This window comes from Salmo salar, chromosome ssa11 (assembly GCF_905237065.1).
Source record: "Salmo salar chromosome ssa11, Ssal_v3.1, whole genome shotgun sequence".
Classification (NCBI taxonomy): domain Eukaryota; kingdom Metazoa; phylum Chordata; class Actinopteri; order Salmoniformes; family Salmonidae; genus Salmo; species Salmo salar.
Window position 1 is genome coordinate 16,139,004 of NC_059452.1, and position 22,431 is coordinate 16,161,434.

The 22,431-nt window shown below is 42.9% G+C and overlaps 2 protein-coding genes across 3 annotated transcripts; one reads left to right on the forward strand and one right to left on the reverse strand.

Annotated features, from left to right (window-relative positions):
* Positions 1-255: 255 nt before the first annotated feature.
* Positions 256-3,878, forward strand: eif3j (Eukaryotic translation initiation factor 3 subunit J). Its single transcript, NM_001146551.1, is given in 8 exon segments — positions 256-318; positions 456-547; positions 1,827-1,878; positions 2,129-2,220; positions 2,304-2,409; positions 2,502-2,678; positions 2,935-3,008; positions 3,261-3,878. Coding segments are annotated over 8 exon segments (747 nt in total). The 5' UTR covers positions 256-296; the 3' UTR covers positions 3,393-3,878.
* A 954-nt stretch (positions 3,879-4,832) lies between these two features.
* LOC106562147 (cartilage intermediate layer protein 1) lies at positions 4,833-12,347 on the reverse strand. 2 transcript variants are annotated; one of them, XM_014126800.2, is made up of 9 exons: positions 12,185-12,347; positions 10,902-11,059; positions 9,663-9,728; positions 9,139-9,408; positions 8,764-8,961; positions 8,297-8,611; positions 8,097-8,205; positions 7,812-7,969; positions 4,833-7,618 (listed from the first exon to the last, which is right to left on the reverse strand). In XM_014126800.2, exons 2-9 carry the CDS (start codon positions 10,960-10,962, stop codon positions 5,268-5,270), a joined length of 3,528 nt encoding a protein of 1,175 aa, XP_013982275.1. In that variant the 5' UTR covers positions 10,963-11,059; positions 12,185-12,347; the 3' UTR covers positions 4,833-5,267. The 2 variants fall into 2 exon arrangements, with proteins under 2 accessions (XP_013982275.1, XP_013982274.1); XM_014126799.2 differs by having other exon boundaries at positions 9,130-9,408.
* Positions 12,348-22,431: the final 10,084 nt, after the last annotated feature.

Here is a 22,431-nt window from a genome sequence, read left to right on the forward strand (position 1 = left end):
GCAGGGTCATGGTGTTTAAATTACAGATTATGCCTTTAATTAAATATTTAATATTAAAATGTAAGATTGAGGGACAGCGCGATTTTTTTTAAAATTATTATTATTATTTTTTTTTACTCAATAAAAGGCATACTTTTCCATTTAGGGGCTTTCCTTTCTTGAATTTTTTTTTTTTTTTTTAAGGAGAGCAGCAACTCCTAGCATTGCAGGCTTTACGCCTCGTTGTCTACTTTCTCCATCTGCTTTGCTGCTTTCAGTTCAGAGTTCTGTCAAACCCGCTCACACACACAGCCAAGATGGCGGATGCCGACGATTGGGGTGAGAAGAAAGTTAGAAATGATATCGTGCGACAGCTATATTTATGGTTTTGGGATAGATGTATAACATTGATTGATAATAGCTCGTTTTGAACGTTTAAGATAACTGTTAGTTACCATTACAATGTGTATTTATAGACGCTGACAACTTCGAGCTGGACGTCGCGCCGATCAAAAAGGCGGTAGTGCTGGACAAATGGGAAGGCGAAGACGAAGATGAAGATGTGAAGGTAACCAGACAACTAACTAGCTAGCTAGTTACATGATAAAGGCCATATTTAAGGTCATAATTAACCCATTAGTTGTGTTTAACACAACACGCCTTGCTAGTTAGTCTGTGGACATTAGCTAGCTAGCCGCCAACTAGCATAGCATTATCCACGTTTCTAGCTAGTTAGCCTTAACCGATATATCTTAGCTAGCTCGATATTGTACAAGCTGTGAGGCCGCACATGTGAAACTGTCAGCGTGTGTCACTTGGTTGGAGCTGAGCATAGACTCATTCTCTGGCACTTGTTTTTGAATTGATCTACGTTCGTTCCTTTTTTGGGGGGGCTAGTTAGAAGCTAGCTAACGTTAGCTACTGAACTAGCTTTTTAGGTTAGCAGCTAACTTAACAAGTTAGGTCTGAACTAATGTGTTGACTGGCTAGCTTTAAGATAAACAGTAATCATAATCTGACTGCGATTGGTCATTGAAGTCAGTTCAAGGCTTTGTTATGCATTTGATAAATATGCACTTGAATGTAAGTTAGCTGGCTAACGTTAGTTGCCAACGTCAATCTTCCCTGATGATATTATATGACTGAATTGAGCCTTACTACTAGATGCTTCCAACTATGACATATGCTAAACGTAAAGTGTATTTTCCAGAATCCTCAACAGACTTATCCTGTTGACTCATTTTCACCATGCATATCTAGAAAGTCAACCCGAACGTATAGCGTTACTGTGGGATCATACAGCTGTGGAAAAGGCTACCAAAGCAGTTTCAATTGTTGACAATGGATCCTGTCGAATATAGGTAGTGTTCAAGTCATATGGTGTATTCATGTCCCTAAAACAACACTTGATCAGTACAGTAGGCCTGCAGCTGTTGTTTTTATTTGAAACCTTTATTTAACAAGGGCAGATCATTTAAGAACAACTTATTTACTTACAATGACGGCCTACACCGAGAGAAACGTTATGTGTTTTTTTGGATAAGACTTTGTCTAGGTACTTGTCTTATTCCCTTATTAGGGCCTCAGTGGATATGAAACATTTTCCAAATATTGGTTGAAATGCTTTACATAACCAAATTTCGTGATATTGTGGCTGTGACTGGTTCTGACATGTCTTCTGATGTTTGATAATGCAGTTGGTCTCGACCTCAGATCTTGTTGATTTCCTTGAAAATTAAGTCAAGACCTACTCTAAACAAGTCCCAGAACCAACCACTTAACTACCCAGTAGTTAACTATCCTTCGTCACATAATTTGACTCATTCCTGTCTGTTTTCCTTCTGCAGGATAACTGGGATGATGAAGAGGAAGAGAAGAAAGCAGAGGCAAAGAAATCAGGTGCAGAAATATACAATTTACAACCAATGGTTTGAGAAAGTAGTGGCTGCAGCCTGTTGTCATATAATATGCTGATCTTCACATACCTGTATACATTTGTGTGAATAGATCACAAACATTTTCCTGCATCATACTGGCTGCTGCCTTTTCTTTTTATTATCGGGTACTGGCTGAAAATGTGTACTTTCAACTTGATTTGATGCTGGTTTCTGTTCCAGAGGTTTGCTGTAACGTTGCTTTTTTATTTCAGAGGCCAAAGTGTCTGAGAAGAAAAAACTGGCTGAAAAAATAAAGGAGAAAGAAAACCGGCTAAGGAAAAAGCAACAAGAGCTGAAAAAGAATGTGAGTTTTGGAAATGTTGGATTAACCTTACAGTTCTGAATATTTTCTCTCTTATGAATCCTTTACTTTTTTCTTGTTGATAGTTGGATGAAGAGGAAGAGCTTACACCTGAACAACAGCTAGCAGAAAAGTTGAAAGTCCAGAAGATGCAGGAGGAAGCAGACTTGGAGCTGGCAAAAGAGGCGTTTGGTAAGATCCTGGAATATCCTGTCAGGTTTAACCCACTAGCCGGCCATACTGTTATTGTGTGTTCTCATTAGTATTTGTCCTTGTCATTTCAGGAATTTCAGGGGGTAGTACCACAAACAATGTTTCTGGAATTGAAGCCATGTGCCCGTCTTCTAAAGAGGACTTCACAGAGTTTGAAAAGCTCCTGAAAGTGAAGATATTACAGTATGAAAAATCTGTGCATTATTCAAGCTTCTTGGAGTCGTTGTTTCGAGAGCTTTGTATTTCATGTGAGTTCAACATCCTTCATGAATTATGATACATGAAACATGCTTTATTATTTAGTGTGTTTTAGGTTTGTGCACTTATTACTTTAAAACAAATGCCAAACTACATGTCATAAATACCTCATGTCTAGATATGTTTATATACATAAGCCATTCAACAACGGTTTGACTTGACATATTTGGAGTTCACTAACATTCAGGCTCAACCATTGTGATAACGTATTAACGTGTCTAAGCTGAATGTCCTGTTTCTACACAGTGGAAGTTGACGACTTAAAGAAAATCAGCTCTTCCCTGACAGTTCTACTTAATGAAAAACAGAAGCAAGAAAAGGTAAGTTGTTGACCGTCTTATTCATGCTGAACAAAAATGATGTCATCCTTCTGCAGTTTTCTTCATGAATGGTAGTTCTCGTTACGTTCAGTGGAGGGAGCCCTCTACCAGTACCTCCATATTGCATTTCATTGGACTCTGCTCAAGGAACTAACTTACACCCTGGTTACCCCATTTACATGAATATTCAATTTGAAGAACACCAAGTGTTTATTTGTAGCAATTATTTTAAGTTTTGTTTTGCTTCCACAGGCAATCAAAGGCAAAAAGAAGAAGAAAGGAGTTGTACTTGGTGGCGGTATGAAAGCCAAGGGGAAAGATGACCTTGCAGACTATGGAGAATTCGATGGTGGCTACACCCAAGACTATGATGACTTCATGTGACGACGGCTATATCCCCACTGCCCTTTCACCCTTTAACCCTCAGAAATGCAGCTGTACTTCTCATGCTATCCAGTGTCATCCTGGAAAAACCTGAACAATGTGTCGCCCTTTCATTTTGCTTCAATGATCCGAGGGACTATACAGGGAGCATCCAGTACCAACACTTCTGTTATTACATAATGAAATGGCCTTTTCTCTCATTCAGCCTCCAAACTTCATAAAGATACAAAACACAGTGAAAAATACTTTACAAGCTGTATGTGATTTGTAGAGCACGTTTTTGATTTAGAGAAATGATATGCTCATGTCAAATTCCAGTTGCTACTGCAGTGACATCTAAATAAAATTAGATTCTATGCAAATAATTTCACCCAGAATGTCTATAAATATAGGTATTTCACTTTACCTGTCGATGGGTTTCTTACAGGAAAGTATGTAGTATCTATAACGTTGGTTGCCAAATACACATGTTATCTTTATCCATCGAAAGTTGCGTTGTTCATGCTTTGAAACTGACACTACATGTTTAGTAGTTGGAGATTTTACAGGGGGCTTATGCATTCACTGTAAAAATGTATAGACAAGTGTAATGCATTTTAGAGTTGGGCTTTATCTAGATTTTCATACCATCATACTGGTCCTGTACGCTCAAAACACATTTTAAGCGGCAGGGATTTATCCAGGAGGAACTTGATTGTCTCTGCTGTAACCAAGAAGCTTGATCTTGCAAGCTAGCCACTGATCTAGTAAGTTAGCAAACTAAATGTATAGCTGGAGATAATTTATTTGGCATGTCTAAGATAGTTGTTGTTCTAAGAAGTTGTATTGAATATCATACCGTCTTTATTTCAAAATTATATGGTTTACCGCCCAAGCCTAATTCATTTTACCATAGATGTGACTCAAACCTCATGGCCATCCTCTGGATACATCTCTTGAATATCCTTGAACAGTTGAAGAAAGAGTGATTTTAGTTAATTTGTGTGCATGACAAATGGGATTTGCTCATCAATTACTACTAATACAGATAAAATTGTGATCTGGCATGTTCTCACACAACTGGTCTCCTTAACATTGTTTCTGCAGGCTTGTATCAAGTGAGACGAGGAGGGGGCTTATGGGCTGACCTTAGTGTCTTCATACTGGTAGAAAGGGACATGTTTGATCCTATTTTCTAACATTTGATAGTTTTCAAATTGTTAAGGAAATTGGAAATGGTGTACAATACAAGTTTTATATGCATCTCATTTAATAAAATCACTGGTCGAAATGATAAATGATCCAATTTCCCGACTTTTTTTTTTTAACCTGAATTCACTGACCGTTATGGCTTTCGTGAATTAGAAGTAGCTTGTCTAGTGTGCACTTCACAATGTCAGCTATGTGGTGAATGTGCGCCAACAAAGACCTGTGCAAGCGAATCAGCAATCCAACACGTTCTCAGGTTGTTCTTGTTTTATTTTGGGCGTGGTGCCTTAATCACTGGTTACATTCTTGAATGGCATGTGTAATAAATATCCCATTATTTACAATTTCAAGTAGTAAATATTAATCACACCACAGGTGAAGAAAATACAATATTTGCAGTAACATTAAAATCTCCAAATGTTCCCTGGGTGATACCTGTGTTATAGATAACAAAATATTTGTTCAGTTATGAATTTATGCTTATGGGCCTTACTCACAATTGATAAACATCTTTCAGTAACAAATCAAATGTTATTACAAACAGTACATTATGAAGACAAAAAACCTGTATCTTTACTAAAGAGCTAAAATATATACATTTGTATCCCATCAACAATAACCACTTTCTTTAGTGATTTGCCAACATGTCTGATGTGATGTGGAGACCCTGATCTGTAGTGCTGTGCTTTAGCCTGAGGTGCGCGTGGCAGTGGGATTCCGAGTACTGCGTCTACGGCTGTTGCGGAGTGCATTGGCTCCTGCTCTCTGCTTCCTGCCTCGGCCATCCCTCACTGCGCTCGCCGGAGACTGCCCGGGGGAGTTCTGCAGAGCCTGGAACACGCTTTGACGGGTCACCTCACGGTTGCCACAGGTAAAGGTAAGTGCCACTCCCTCGTTGCTCTTCATGACACGGGAAGTGCCGTCAGAGGTGCCATCAAAGCAGCGTCCCAGTGCTATCTCTTTAGCTGTGCGGGGGTCCTGGTCTGTCACTGTGTAGATGCCATAGTTGTGGCCCAGAGGGTCCAGTGGTGCCAGCATTGTGAACTCATTGGTGTCGTTGTTGACGGCTAGAGGCAGGTGATTAATCAGGTACTCTTGAAGCATGGAGTTAACGTTGTCCCTCTTACAGCTGCCCTGAGGGATCACCTTCACCAGAGTGCGGTCCACTCGGTCCTGGTCGTAGAGCATGCCGCTGCACTTGAACTCCAGGCACACAGCAGAGACGGTGGACTCTGCCATGTCACGGATGCTGCGGGTGTCGCGGAGGCCATACAGTTGGCCAACGGTCTTGGGGTGAGTGCCGCCCTGGTTTCGGGAGCGCATGTTGATCTCATGGGGACCATTGATCTTGACCTTGACATAGCAGGCTCGGTACTCCATGGGCTTGGGCCACCAGCTCAGGTAGTCTTCTGTCCAGCTCATAGGATCGTCTTCGTTGAAAGGCACTGTGTTGTAGTCGTAGCGATCTCCCTCCACTCTGGTGAAGCGGAAGTGGCCTGCAGTAAATGGTGCTTCCTCACACTCTTTCAGTTGGTCAAATGAGTACACCGGTCCGTTGAGCTCTTCAGCTGTGTTTGGGCTGGGCTTGGCCACATTGATGCTGAAGGCTGTCTTCTTTAACCTGGGGTCATTGTGGTCTGACCGTCTGTAGTTCAGCTTGCCCAGGTATGGCTGAGGGACTCCAATGATGTTGGGGTTAAACTTGGGAGCAGATGGGACTGCCTCGAGTTCTTCTCCTCCCATGTTGGCCATGACGTGGGCAGAATATGCGTCAGCTTTCTGGTCGTCGCAGAAGGCAGGCAGACAGGCACCATTGGGGCCAGTGATGACGCTGTCAAAGCGTCCCCAGGCACGAGGGTTGGAGGAGTAACCTGCAGTGGGCTCCATGTTGATCAGGGTCACCACCACTCCCTCTACCTGCTCGCTGGCCATGAAGCGATCGCTGCGGAAGCCTCGCACCTTGATGTAACACCTCCTGTTCTCTGGGACGTCCAGGTTAAACAGCCTCCTCTCTCTGATCTCCATGTTCCCAATGAGGAAGGTCCTCTCTTCCCTTTTACCACGTTGCTTCTTCTCCATCTGGAAGCTCCCCTCCTCCTCCCACATGCCTGTATCGGGGTTCAAGGACCACAGCTTCATGGTGTCCAGGTGCTCAGGCATTTTCACCTGTGTTGAATCCATTTTCACCTTCACTTCTCCGGCGTTCAGTGGTTCTCCGGCCTCCTCGTCCCTGAAGTCGACTGAGAACATACCGTACGTTCTCAGGGGCAAGGTGTCACCCTCATCTCCTACGAAGTTGAGGTCACTCTGTGCGGCTGCTGCTGTGGACACGTCTCTAGCGTCCAGAAACGTGATGCTAGCCTTCACATTACCCACAAATACTTCTCCACTCTGCTTGTAGAAGGAGTTGGGTGGGATCTGGATCTCAGCAATAGGATCCTGGCCCTCCACCTCTCCCAGCTGAAGAGTGTTGAGCTCTGTTGAGCTGATGGTCACTGGTTCCTTCTTCCTCAAAAGCTTGATCTCATGGTAGACGGCGCCCCCTTTGGTGTTGAATGGAAGAACCTTGGTGGTGTTGACGAACTTATCCATGTTGTCCACAAAGGTCATCACCAGCCTCTCAGTGTCATCGGGGACCTGGATGGAGAAGGTGCCTTTGTAGCCTGTGCGGCTGACTCTGGCTCCATTGATGTAGACGTGACCAAATCTCATGGGCTCCCCAGTGTCTGCGGCCACAGCCCGCCCACGCACAATGACTTTGGTCTTCACACACTTCTGGCAGCCACATTCGGTCACCACCATGGTGGGGAGCACATAGCCCTGGCATTTCAGTTGTTTCTCCTCCATCTTTGCCACCCCACAGCAGTATGCCACTGAGTCTTTGCACCTGATTCCATTGTCCAGCTGTCCTGCACAAGTCCCCGAGAGGCACTTTCCTACGTCGTAATAGAGTGAGTCGGTGCTGTTTTGATAGCAGTCATGAGGTAAGCGAATAAGGTAGGATTCGGGTTTTGGGTTACATGAAGGTTGATCTTTACCTGTGAGGAGAAAGGTGTAGAAAAAGACCAACCCATATTAAAAGATTTACAATCTGATTATACAATGGAATTATTTTGAGAAAATCAATGCCCTTTCATTCTCCATCTGATCATTGACTGATGTCATGCTAATGGCTGTTCACATAGTAAATATGAATGTGTGAATATCAACCGTGGTGCTTCGGGATCAGACCTAAGACTGTGACTATGGCTGGTTTGGACTTGATGGCCCCAGCCTGGTTGCTGCCTCTGCAGTAGTACTCCCCAGTCTGCTCCATGTTCAGGTTTCTTAAGACCAGCGTGCTGTCATAGTTCAGCTGCTTCCTGTCCAGCAGGCTGCCGTTGTGAAACCTACCGAGTCACAGAAGACTGTTGAACACTATACCCAGCAAAAACTGTTTGATTTTGATATGGTATATATATATATATATATATATATAACATTTTTCAAGCTGTCATTACAGATCCATTGGCTTACCACTGGTACTCTTCTGGCTCTGGTGATCCAGCCACTTTGCAGCAGAGAGCAGCTGTCTGGCCCTCTCTTCTGGCCTTGTTCTCAGGGTTCTTCACCACATGGAGCTTCTCTGAGGGATCACATTACAGTGTCTGAGACCAATGTAAAACAGAGAAATGTAACAATGTCAGCTTTCATTTCTTTTTGTGTGGCCATTTTACCTGCTCTTTTCAGCATGATACTGAGGACAGAGGTGTGTTCGGTGCTGTGGGGCACGATGACAGTGTGAGGGGCGTGGTTCCGCAGCTGGACGGTCAGTGTGGCGTTGCCGTCGGGACAGATCCCTGGGATGCGGAAGTGTCCATTGTGGTCAGTGAGGGTGAGGAGTTTGGAGCTGGGGCCGAAGCGGAGGATGGTGGCCCCTGGGGCAGGGAGACCTCCAGCACTGCGGACAGAGCCCAGTACAATGTGGTCCTGACACATACAGGCGTCACACTCCGCATTCACCCTACCCATCTCACAGTGCAGTGTGCAACCTGGAACAAAAGCAGCAATACAGTTTAACATGTCAGACAGTGACTTTGTACATTGGTTTAGATTTCTAGAATAAAATGCTTATGGTACTGTGACATTACAGAAGTTTCGATCATATTTAATAGCTGTAATGGAGATGTTGAGAGCAACTCACCAGTCCCAGGGCATTCAGGTCCTTTGCAGGCTCTACCCTCCACTGTAGGTCCGCTGCACTGCTTATCCCACTGCTTAGGCTGGGACTGGCATTTCCTGGAGCGCACCTGCATTGCCACCTGACCACACTTGGCAGAGCAATGGCTCCAGTCTGACCAAGGACCCCAGGCATCCTGAGAGCCTTCTGACCCAGTGTTGCCTGATTGAAAACAGGTTTTCACTCCATTACAAAAGACGGATATAATTGCAGTAGATAGAAATGTTGCTTGGAGGATAAGCCTTTCACTCTTATAGAACTGTTTTATTTGACGTAATATAGTAGCTACTTCTCAACTGTATTTAAAGTAAGGCTCCCAGCAACACATACCAGACTGACCTTTAGGGCACAGGAAGCGCACAGCGTAGTTGGAGCAGTTGCGGCCAGGGGCCTGCTCAGCGTTGGCACACCAGAAGCCCAGGGTAGGGTCTGCGTGAATCTTCTCCCCCGTGTTGCGAGCGGGGATCCAGTCAGTGGTGCGAGCCTCCAGGGCCCGGGGGACGTCACACACCCGCGCACGGTAGTAGAAACGGATAGCATCCAACTGCTCATAGTCTCCTCGACCTCCAGGGTGGTCCACGTTGAACCAAGTGGTCCACTCATAGTTATCTGGACATAATGTCGCACAATGAATACTACTTCAGAATGTTACAGTGTTTCCTCTTTGGCCATAACACAATGGCATTACATTTTTTTTTTGCTTTGTTTGCTGCTGCTGTAAACATAACTGGTGCCATTGGGCTGTAATTCTGAAAGTTATAAATATTTCATACCATATTATTACATAGACATTAACCAGGCTGAAAGCCACAATCCGGACTTAAAGCCACAGTAGTGTAAAAAGATGTATTTTGGGATGTTACCTTCAGAGTGGTACACTGCAGGGTTGTTTTGTCTCGCAACTCTCAAACTGTCTCTCCTCCATGTTCCTGTAAAACATCACACACACCTCACGATGACTCATGATTGACCTGTTGTGACATCACTGACCAATGCCTTAATGCTCACCAGACTGGCCAAACCTCGGACCAGACAGACCAAACCTCTGGCTACTTCTTCCTAGAGTAGTCTGGCCACCCGTAAAGCAATGGGCAAGAATCTGTATCTTTCAAATCGCTCAACTTTTCAACTATACTCTGAGTCATGGAACAATATATTACGACTTTGACTTTCTCTTCATGTTATGCCACACTAATCTCTTCCTGGTGATTTGCCCTGTGTACTTTGGAAATAAAATGAATTGCTCAAACACATGAAAGTGCCAATGGCATTTCAAAGTGGTCAAGGAAATATGTTGTGGACCAACAGTGAAAAGGCTACAAGAGTTGATTTCTTTTCCATTTATGTCCCATCGTTACTCTCAGCTGCAAACAATCAACTGCTTTGTGCTAATGTCACTGATCCCAAGAGATTGATACTCATTATTCATTCTCATTGCTGTGTAGTTTACAGACTGACTTTTGTAGTGTACAGTGTTACATAATGCATATTTGGACTTTTCCCAGACCATTGCATTTACAGTACCCACCAAACGCTATAATTGTTCTGAGTTCACATTGGGGCTCAGTATAAGCATGCTACTGGCACATACTTGTGTGGCCAATTGCAGACAGGTGTCTCCTTAGCCTTGGGCTTATACATATATCCCGCTTACTTAAGGATGTAGAGCAGAAGCAGAAGCAATAATGTTTACTAATGGTTTGGGAGGAGCAGCACAGGCTTCTGTAAAGTCAGAAGATCACCAGGCTGCTGTCTATGTCCAAAGGAGACCTCTGTTCTGACTTCTCAAATTCACATTAGATAATACTCTCAACTGTATAATGGAATTATCAATGATAATCGAATTTCCACATACAGGATATCATCCTGGTTTACGTTTTGACTCAAAAAAAAAGTTAAAGTTTTCCAGTTGAAATAATAATTCCAATTCCCAAGCTGAGCCTTGTGAATGAATTATGGAGTTACAACTCTCAAACCGAGCTATGTGTGTCTTGCGTGTTCTTGTGTGTGTGTGTGTTAGGGATGTGTGTGTACATGTTAGGGATGTGTGTGTGCATTGGGGACAGTAAGAATGTAAATAGTAACTGCTAATGAGGACTAACCTTGTGCCGTAGTGGTGACTCCCAGAGCTAGGAGGAGAGCCCATGTTGACAGGCAGCACATCCTGGCACGCTGCTGTTGCCTCTGACCTTGTGGTAATGACCTTCACACGCCAGGCACGACAGCACTGAGAATAGTCCACCAACACCTCCAGCAACTCCTGGAGTAAAAAATGTAAATACTTAGCCAGAATCATTGCTGGCAGATTATCACAAACAAAAACAGTAGTGTAACTTTGTGTGCCACAGTATTAAATGTAATAATTTTATTATATATTGCATATGATTCCATGGATGGAATATTAGGTCTTTTAAATATCTCAAACAAATCAAGTAGAGGACCTCCACCAAAGGAGGCTGGAGGGAGGAGCTATAGGAGGATGGGCTTATTATAATGGCTGGAATGGAATAAATGGAAAGGTATCAAACATATGGAAACTACAGTTGACTCTGTTCCATTAATGTCTTTCCAGCCATTACAATGAGACGGTCCTCCTATAACTCCTCTCACCAGCCTCCACTGATCTACACCCTGGTGACAGTTATTAAATGCATTTTTTTCACTGAGGAGATCAACAGTAATTTAAATAAACATACAGTATATTGGTGGTTAAATATCCCAAGCAGAATGGCAGATTTATCAAATAAAACAATCACTATTTTTTTTATCCTTCTCACGCTTTGAGGTCTCTCGGAGTGACACTAGAGGCGGGTGCAGAAACATACAGACTGAAAGAACATTATGGAGAACCCCTCTCAAATGACACATCTGTGCTAGCCATCACTTGGTGTCAAGGGAACACAAACATTTCTGCATCCATTGACCAAGCACAGGGCTACACAAGCCAAATAGAAAACACACGCACACAAGCACACTTACATACACAAATGATATCCCATGAAAAGCCCCGCACACACTTTTACTTATTTCCATGAACAGGCTACCTCCTTGCACAATCACACACAAACACTCATGTCTACACACATGCAAGCTGAAACCTATTTTCCGTCAATACGTCAAACTTTCTTTCAAGTTCACAAAGACTAATGAGAATGTCTTACAGTATTCTATGAAATGTCTGAACTCACCAATGTGCATCTATTGAACAATTGTATATCATCAATAAGCCAACACTCAAAGAACAGAAGCTGAACTCGCTTCAGCACCCCCAAAACGTCTATAAAAAAATCTGTCTGTTGAAAGAACAACGTTAATAGTAAAGTTCAAAGATGGGTCAACAGGGAACGAGAGGGAAAGAGAAGGTGACTATGGATCTCAGTCTTACCCTGTGTGTATCGCTGTATAGTAGTGTTCAGTAGTCTCTCTCCTCCCTGTATGCAGAGTGCTGTGTGCTGACTGTCCTGCTGCTCTCTCTCTTATACAGCTCAGTGCAGAGCCCAGGGGTCGGATCTGTGCCATTCACAGGAAGCCAGCTGAGAGCGTGAAGACTGGAGACCACAAGTATGACTGAGCCCACTCTCTGCTGCTGCTTCTGGGAAGGTAGGGGGCTTACTGTAACATTCTGCTGTACCTCTGTGTCTATAGATGAGGATACCCAGGTCTAGACATAGACATAAGTGAGAGTTGACCTCAGTCAGGTGGGTCATCATTTTAAGTGGACATGGAACCTAGTTAAAGCTGGAATCCGTTGCCCTTTACATTTCTACGGGTTGAAAATGGCAGATTTGGGCACTGATAAACGCCTAAATTGGAACCCAGTATCTTTACAGTAACATGCTATACATGACGTCAGAGCTCTCTACAGAGACTCTGTATTTTGAAAGATGAGACGTTGAGGATGATAATAAATACTGCTTTGATGTCATACAAGCAAGCCAATCAGCTGTGAGTCCAAGTGTGCAGTTCACATTTCCATCAGTGTCAACGTTTATGATCTCTGTGTTTGATGTACAGTTACAAGATGACATGGAGTCATACTCTCGGTTGTTCTGAACATGTTTGTCTATTGTGAAGAAAATGTATCTCAACACGAAAGCACTCATGACCCCTTTCTATGCGCACCAAAATTATGATCTGTTTCCCTGAATTGCATTGTGAAAGCGTAAAACTGTAACATATTTTATAACTTAGCTAGTCATGTTGGCAATAGAATAAGCTTTTAAATTAGGCCCACCTGACCCAGATTACAACAACAACAGTAATGTGCTTGCTCTAGTTCCTCAATGGCACAGCTAGGAGAGTAAAGAAAAGCACCTTATAGTTGAAGACTCTTTTTTAGTCATGAAAGCGCATTGAAATTACTTAGGAACTGTGTACACTTTGGAGAGGTGTGTGACCACGTGGAGACACCAGTTAGTCCTCTGACTCAAACCCTTGTCATTTTGATGTCTTATGTTGCACCTACCCCACATTTTTCAGGAATATTCTTATCATGTTACTGAATGTATCCAGAGTATTTTCAGATGTTGTTATAGACAAGTGCTGTGAGAAGTACAGTAAATGTAAAATGTGCATAAAATCAACAGTGTAATGTTTGGATTGAGTCTTGCCGGGTCAACTGTTGTGTCCTCACCGTTAGTCTAATCATTTCCCCATCATTTTCTAACTGTTCCCATTTATTTATTTTTAAATGTATTTTTTGAACCAAATACAAAAATGCTATTCCATTTCAATTGCTACCATGGTTATGCATATGGTTTTCATATTTATTCTGTAAGGACCATTTCATTTTAGCACTATCAATATAGGCCAATTCCCACAGGTGATAAAGGTTAATGGTGAAACTGCCTCATCTATTTGGGGTATTACAATAACAAAGAAGCTACTGCAAACAACAAACTTTTTTTGTTTGTTTTAACCATGCTGCGCGAAGCTCCTCAGCTCGTCAACAAAAACAATAACAACTGTGCTGGGGCGGCCAGTGGAGCTGTTTCCCCATACTGCGGATTCCATCTTTAACCACCTAATGTACACCTAATGTCTGGTATTTCCTACCCTTCACATTGGAGTAGGCTCATATCAGTATTCAACTATACAAAAAGAGAGTAGGATACTGCGGTAACTATAGTGAGAGAGTCAAAGACCTTCCAACACAGAGAAGAACACAACACACCCATTCCTAAATGATTATATTAATGGTTTCAAGTTGAAATGCCATCAATAGCCTCTAATGTGAATTGGTAATTACAATGGCTTCATCCCATGTGTGATTGTCTTTTGATGTGCAACATCAACACACAGTAACATTTCTCTGAAGCTGCTCCCATCAACAGTTTAGATTAGAGGCCATGAAAACAGTTATTATGAACAACACCACACTAGGTCAGTAAACAAACAGATTCATGCCCTTTATTATTTGTATTCATTTATCCAGACTTCGATCTGTTGATAAACAGTGTCTTTGTGATTTTCCGTAATGGTGTGCCAACAGCATTATACTGACTTACGATAGCACTAAAAGCTATAAACATGTGTAGCCCAACAACATGAGGTCATAGCGATCACACGTCTAGCTAGTTTGGAGAGAAGATGTGACAGACCGGGTGATGGAAAATCTTCCATGACTCACTGCTTAGATTCTGAACAGAGGTTGAGGTTAACTAAGAATTCTGTGATTATATATATATATTTTTTAAATGTAACCTTTATTTAACCAGGAAAAGCCCATTGAGACCCTGAGTCTATTTTTCAAGGGAGACCTGGCTAAGAAGACAGCAACAATCAGTACATTACAGAATTAAAACATTCAACAATACAATACAACATGAGCCAGCCTAAAAAAAAAAGCATTTACACTCCTCTGTAACAGAGTCTCCCATCAATATTTAAAATTCATTCAGTGGCACTAACATATCTAGATGAAGCATGGATTGTAGACTATTCCATGCCTCTGGTGCACAAGAAGAGAAGGCAGTCTTGCCTAATACTGTGAATGTCCTGGGGACTTTAAGTAGCAACCACCTAGCAGACCAGGTATGGTAACTGCTTGTGCTGAAGGAGACCAGACTACAGCGGTAAATAGGGAGTTTATCCAAAAGGGCTTTGTAGATGAACACATACAAATGCAGCTTTCTGCACATATAAAGTGAGGTCCAACCTACCATTTGGTGCAAGGTGCAATGGTGACTTGGCATTTGTAATAACGTGCAAGGATGCATGATAAACAGAGTCCAGTCTCTGTAAGACGGAGGAGGATGCATGATAAACAGAGTCCAGTCTCTGTAAGACGGAGGAGGCTGCATGATAAACAGAGTCCAGTCTCTGTAAGACGGAGGAGGATGCATGATAAACAGAGTCCAGTCTCTGTAAGACGGAGGAGGATGCATGATAAACAGAGTCCAGTCTCTGTAAGACGGAGGAGGATGCATGATAAACAGAGTCCAGTCTCTGTAAGACGGAGGAGGCTGCACGCATATACAACAAGTCACCATAATCAATTACAGAGAGAAAAGTGGCCTTAACAAGCTTTTTTCTAGCCATAAGCGGAAAGCAAGCCTTATTACGAAAATAAAAACCCAATTTCAATGTAAGCTTCCTCACAAGGTTATCCATAGTCATCCAACCATATACCTAGGTATTTGTAGGATGACACTTTTTCAATGGATAAGCCACTAGATGTGACATTGCTAACTTTCTCTGGCAGAGTTCTAGCTCTGGAAAAGGTCATGAATTTAGTTTTTTGTACATTCAAGACCAGTTTGAGACCATAAAGGGAGGCCTGCAGTGACTGAAAAGCAGTCTGGAGCTCTTCAACAGCCTGAACCAGAGAAGGAGCACATTATTATATGACTGTATCATCTGCATATAGATGCAACTTTGCTGGTTGCATCCCATTTCCCAAATTATTAATGAACATTGAGAACAACACAGGAGCTAAAATGGAACCCTGGGGCACATCTCTATTAATCTCAAGAAAGCTAGACTTGTGATTGTCAGTATATACATATTGTGTTCTGTCAGAAAGATAGTTCCCAAACCTAAACAATTTGGCCTCAGTGAAGGGGCAGTAATGTTACTGAGTCTAGCTAGTAATAATTCATGGTCAACAGAATCAAATGCCTTTGATAAATCAACAAACAGAGTAGCACAATGTTGCTTTTTATCAAGTGCATTTATGATGTCATTTGCCACTGCCACAGCTGCAGTTGTGGTGCTGTGCACCGATCAGTATGTGCTTTTCAATGAAGACGTTTTTTTAACTGTGAGTTCACTAGGGATTTATAGACTTTGTCCAGGATAGGGAGTTTAGCGATAGGAGGATAGTTATTAGCATCTGTGGGTCCACCCTTTAGCAGTGGGAGGAATTAAGCTGATTTCCAAATGCTTGGTATGGAATTGGTCAAGAGGCTCATGTTGAAAATGTGAGCCACAGGTTCAGTAATAATACAAGCTGCCTTTAAGAGGTAGGGATCCAGGTTGTCTGGACCTGCAGACTTTTTAGTGTCTATTGCCTTTAGTGCTTTATAGACCTCAGTATAAGAAACAGGCTCAAAGTTAAAATGGTTCACATGAGGGCCTATATCATAGTTTACTGTAACAGAGCTCCACCATTATCAAAAACTGAACCAGCATATGAAGTTCTTGTTAAAAACCCCTACAATGTCGGCTTTATCCTTCACTTCATTAGAATCCATCATTAAATGGTCAGGAAGGCCAGAAGACACTGATTTGATTAGCATCCAGAACTTGGTAGGGTTGTTCAGGTTCTCTGTGACTGCATTTAAATAGTCATCTGATTTGGACTTCCTGATCAATCCTCTACATGTGTTTCTTAGTGCCCTGAAGGAGGCCCAGTTATCAGGGGCAGCTTGAGCTCAAGAGACATTTCTCTTTCTGATGAATTCTGCCAAGTAATCTGAAAACCAGGGATTGTCCCTTCCACTGATTCTACATGTCTTCACAGGGGCATGCTTATCACAAATCGACACAAATTTCATATAAAAATAGTCCCATGCAGTGTCAGCTTCGGGAATCAGACTTACTCTGATGAACGTCGCCGTATTATTAGTATTCATTTATCCAGACTTCCATCTGTTGATAAACAGTGTCTTTATGATTTTTCGTAATGGCGTGCCAACAGCAATATACTGACTTATGATAGCACTAAAAGCTTTAACTATAAACTACAGCTATATTTGATTTGATTTACATGTGTAGCCCAACAACATGAGGTCATAGCGATCACACATCTAGCTAGTTTGGAGAGAAGATGTGACAGACCGGGTGATGGAAAATCTTCCATGAATCATTGCTTAGTTTCTGAACAAAGGTTAAGGTTAACTAAGAATTCTCTGATTATAATGATGAGTGTAAACGTAAGTACTTACCAATTTAGTAGTCTGTTGCTACTATATACGAGTAGGACAACATTCAACTTTTGTGAGAAGGTAGGTCAGAACAGAATACCCCCTCAGTTTAATCATGTGAATCCCATTCTACTAACATCCCTCTCACCACCAGAGTAGCCTGCAATGTTGACACCTTAGACCCGTCACTTAGCACCTGAGCACAGTGCGGCGTTAGTGTGACATTTTACAACAGCTGAATCCAATTGAACGAGTTTGTTCCTTTACCTAATGAGAATTTAAGAGACTCATGGTGTCTTTAAACAAGAAAAATTAACTTCCAAATCCACTATAAAAAAACTATTCATAGACACAATCTCATTAAGTTCAGAAAATGTAATTGTAGGAACATTAGATCAAAGCCAAAGAAACTGCTGTATTTATACAACTTATCGACTTGTCATCATGCTGTCACTCACTCTTCATCATCCACTAAATCACGGCGAAACCAAACATTAACCCTTAATAGAGATTAATGTTGACCGACGCTGCATCATCAGGGATGCTGTATGAGACATTTAACCCTGTATTCTCAACCACATTATAGCAGGCCTGCACAATCTTGGAAATGGAATGGCAGTAGTCTTCACGTTAGTCATTTACATTCATCAACAACTTTATAGATAGGGTTCTTATGAAATGAAAATCTATTTCATTATGTTTGCTTCGTGCAATCATTGCGTCCACTCATCAGTTATTGGTCATCAGTAAAAGGACACAAGGTTTTCTCATGGGTTTTCTGGGATTGATGAAGTCATTAAGATCCTCCACTTGGCTGAAAAGGCTGGTTGGTAGACTGGCATTTTAAGGAACTGTGGAAACCTACTAAAAATACCCAGTCAGCGTGACTACTAAACGGTCCTGGACAGATCTCAGTCTGATGGTTTTCCACACGACCCTCATTAACTTACCTCATCATGTAAATGACAAGGCGCGGTGTGCACAGCAGGAGGCGTGGACGGATGCCACTCCCCCGCTGGCATAACAACAGAACTGGAGTTCAAATGGACACCAAATCAAATCAAATCAAATGTTATTGGTCACATACACATGGTTAGCAGATGTTAATGCGAGTGTAGCGAAATGCTTGTGCTAGAACCAGAGGGTTTCTCCCGGAGATGTCTACATCTAGAGCTGGGTAGGGGGCCAGTCTTACACACAGGGGAAGTGACAGAGAGAAACCCCAGCTCTTTTGATGCATGCTGTTCTTTATATCCCTAACCTCACTGATAAATACTGATTAATGAGAGCTCTGTGTTTGATGTTCACCGATGGTTTTAGAAGTTGACATTGATAGATTATAGATTATGTAAAAAAAAAAAGAGATGCAGACCAAAGCTTGTCGAAGTCGAAAAGGAAGTTCCTACGGCGTGGCCCCGAGAGCCATGTCCAAATGGAAAAGCCTGCACTGTCCTTAAGAAAAATCTTACCTCATGTTTACCTGCCACCAATTATTGCATTTCCTGTGCAGTGATTTGGTTTGGTGTGAGGTCATTAGAATAGTGAAATCAGTAAGTAGTTTGGAGCGGGGCTCCGAGCCAGACACATGGTCCCAGGGAGCTGAAGCTCTTTCCAGACAGTGTTCCACTAGAGTCCTAAACTCTCCTGTACTTTTCACTGATAGCAACTAATGAAAGGGAAATACAGAAGAGGGACCATTAATTATCAGGAAAATGCCATGGTAGGCACAGACCAGTACAGTAGCTTGGTGGACTTCACATGGTGTGTTTATATGGAAAGCATGTTTCAACGTATAATACATAATGTATTATTTAACATTATGAATGTATCCTGTGGTGTGGTTATGCATTTTTGGATTGCAGTAAACTGGGACCTGAAGGAAGAGGACCTCACTGAGCATTATGCCCTTAACAGTGGTGGTCTTAGATGGACTCTCACAGGGCTGGATGACATGCCCCCATCAGTCACCTAGCTACCTACCACATTTCCCATGCCACTGTACTGCCAGCTAAAACACTCAGACAGCAATTTTCTATAAAGGTGTATTTTACTAACTGTACAATTTACAGGCTGTTAAGAGGGGACAACTTTATGACATTCTGTCGGTCTTCAAAGGCAGTTCTTTCTCACTAAATGAGGAGGACGGGCTGGAGGGGAAAGGAAGTGGGAGAAGGACAAAAAAACATAAGCAAACACGCAACGTTTCCAGGCAACAGTCTGGGGCATAGGACACCGTGCACCACATGGTCTGTCCTTCAGTTGGACTCCAGACAAGTAATGTTTATAATGACATTGCACAACACTGTCCAGTTTTCCAAAGCTGTGTCCAGTTTTATTTGTTGTTTTATGTTATTCTGGTTTAACAGGGTGACAGTCATTATCTCATTGTCTGTATGTATGAAGTCATCATGTAGAAGTCAATGGCTGGGATAATTCCTGCAGCTATACAGTTCCTGATAAGGAAGTGTTCCAACAACAGTATGAGAGTAAACATTGTTTCTGTTATGGCAGGATGGAAATATACTAATTGAAATTGGTCTGTATGCTTTGTTTTACGGCCAACATAACCATAATTTCCATAATCTGGATGGAAAATGATATGGCTCCCATACAATTACCTAAGTATAAATGACAACAAGATAATCAGATCCTTAAAAATACAATCTGGCAGCATGGTGAAGGATAAACTTCCAACTGGATTTGTGAACCAAAACATGATCCATGACTCCTGCTTTTACATAAAGACGTTAAGAGATGAATCATTTTCCCAGGATAAGAGCGATATAATCAAAATCCATTCAAGTAATACGTTTCTTCAAGAGTTTCTTCAATTTATAGTCTGACCCCATTTTCACAGTGAAATTCACCTCCAAGATCTAGTTCTGCTGAGGCCCAGCCAAGCATCAACAGTAGACGTCTTCCTGAAGCGTTGTGGAGTTGAACCTATACCTAACCAGAGCAGACAGGAAACTCCAGTGGTTTGTATCGGTGTAGACTGGGGGGTTCATGGGGATCCTGGGCTTAATGACTCCACCAGAGCAGACAGGAAACTCCAGTGGTTTGTATCGGTGTAGAATGGGGGGTTCATGGGGATCCTGGGCTTAATGACTCCACCAGAGCAGACAGGAAACTCGAGTGGTTTGTATTGGTGTAGACTGGGGAGTTCATGGGGATCCTGGGCTTAATGACTCCACCAGAGCAGACAAGAGACTCCAGTGGTTTGTATCGGTGTAGACTGGGGGGTTCATGGGGATCCTGGGCTTAATGACTCCACCAGAGCAGACAAGAGACTCCAGTGGTTTGTATCGGTGTAGACTGGGGGGTTCATGGGGATCCTGGGCTTAATGACTCCACCAGAGCAGACAAGAGACTCCAGTGGTTTGTATCGGTGTAGACTGGGGGGTTCATGGGGATCCTGGGCTTACTGACTCCACCAGAGCAGACAGGATACTCCAGTGGTTTGTATCGGTGTAGACTGGGGGGTTCATGGGGATCCTGGGCTTAATGACCACCAGAGCAGACAGGAGACTCCAGTGGTTTGTATCGGTGTAGACTGGGGGGTTCATGGGGTTCATGGGGGTTCATATCCTGGGCTTAATGACTCCACCAGAGCAGACAGGAAACTCGAGTGGTTTGTATTGGTGTAGACTGGGGGGGTTCATGGGGATCCTGGGCTTAATGACTCCACCAGAGCAGACAGGAGACTCCAGTGGTTTGTATCGGTGTAGACTGGGGGGTTCATGGGGATCCTGGGCTTAATGACTCCACCAGAGCAGACAAGAGACTCCAGTGGTTTGTATCGGTGTAGACTGGGGGGTTCATGGGGATCCTGGGCTTAATGACTCCACCAGAGCAGACAGGAAACTCGAGTGGTTTGTATTGGTGTAGACTGGGGGGTTCATGGGGATCCTGGGCTTAATGACTCCACCAGAGCAGACAGGAAACTCCAGTGGTTTGTATCGGTGTAGACTGGGGGGTTCATGGGGATCCTGGGCTTAATGACTCCACCAGAGCAGACAGGAAACTCCAGTGGTTTGTATCGGTGTAGACTGGGGGGGTTCATGGGGGGGTTCATGGGGGGGTTCATGGGGATCCTGGGCTTAATGACTCCACCAGAGCAGACAGGAGACTCCAGTGGTTTGTATCGGTGTAGACTGGGTGGTTCATGGGGATCCTGGGCTTAATGACTCCACCAGAGCAGACAGGAAACTCCAGTGGTTTGTATCTGTAACGACTGTCTTAGGGAGGGGACCAAAGCGCAGCGTGTTGAGTGCTCATGATGAAATGTATTAACTCAAAAACACTAAAGAGAAAATAACAAACAGAAAATGATCAGCTCACAGTTCTGTCATGTACAAAGACTAAACAGAATGCAACTACCCACAAACACAGGTGGAAAAACCCCCTACTTAAGTATGATCTCCAATTAGAGACAACAAGGACCAGCTGCCTCTAATTGGAAATCATCCCCCAAAAAAACAACATAGAAAAACTAGAAACTAAACATAGAAATACAAAACATAGAAAAACACAAAACACCCCCTGTCCTACTCTACCATAGAAAATAACATCTTACTATGGTCAGGACGTTACAGTACCTCCCCCCCAAAGGTGCAGACTCCGAATGCCACTAAACAAACAAAACAAAAAAGGGAGGGTAGGGTGGGTAACTCCTATCTATGGCGGCTCTAGTGCAGTCCACATAACCTTATCCTCCAGCAGAGGAGGCGGCTCCGGTTTGGGGCGTAACACAGGGGCGGAAATCCCGGAGGGGGGCGGGGGGGACACGACCCCCCATCCTGGGAAAAATATGATTTGTCCCCCCAAATATATCACTGAAACATAACTATGTAATTTAAATAATATTAATAATACGCAATGAAAGCAATTGTGCTGATTATAGACACTTAATAGCGCATTTTTAAGTTTCAAAAGATTGCGACCCCCCCACCCTTTGCCTCACAATGGTTTGATCCACTGCCAGTTCCTTAGTTGGCAAGGTAACAGAGGGGTCGTATCTACTGTCTGAAAGGCACTCAATGAACGTAACTGACGTGAGGTTAATCTAGTCAATCGCGCACACACACTAGCTGAATATGCAGAGCTAGCGCGCAAATATTAACTATTAAGCTAGCTAGTACCTATTCCATTTATGTGGCGTCGTCAAAGATGGAATCTTTGCTATCGTCAATTTATTCCAAGATCAGCATGCAGATGATGTAAGTTAGTGCTTCAAAGTCCCTGTGATAAGGTTAGCGATAAACTG

Coding starts and splice junctions, on each gene's coding strand:
- LOC106562147 (XM_014126799.2), bottom strand. CDS start 10,962: ATGTGCTGCCTGTCAACATGGGCTCTCCTCCTAGCTCTGGGAGTCACC. Junction 8,206..8,296: donor TATCATGCTGAAAAGAGCAG/GTAAAATGGCCA, acceptor GTGATCCCTCAG/AGAAGCTCCATGTGGTGAAG. Junction 7,970..8,096: donor GAGCCAGAAGAGTACCAGTG/GTAAGCCAATGG, acceptor GTGACTCGGTAG/GTTTCACAACGGCAGCCTGC.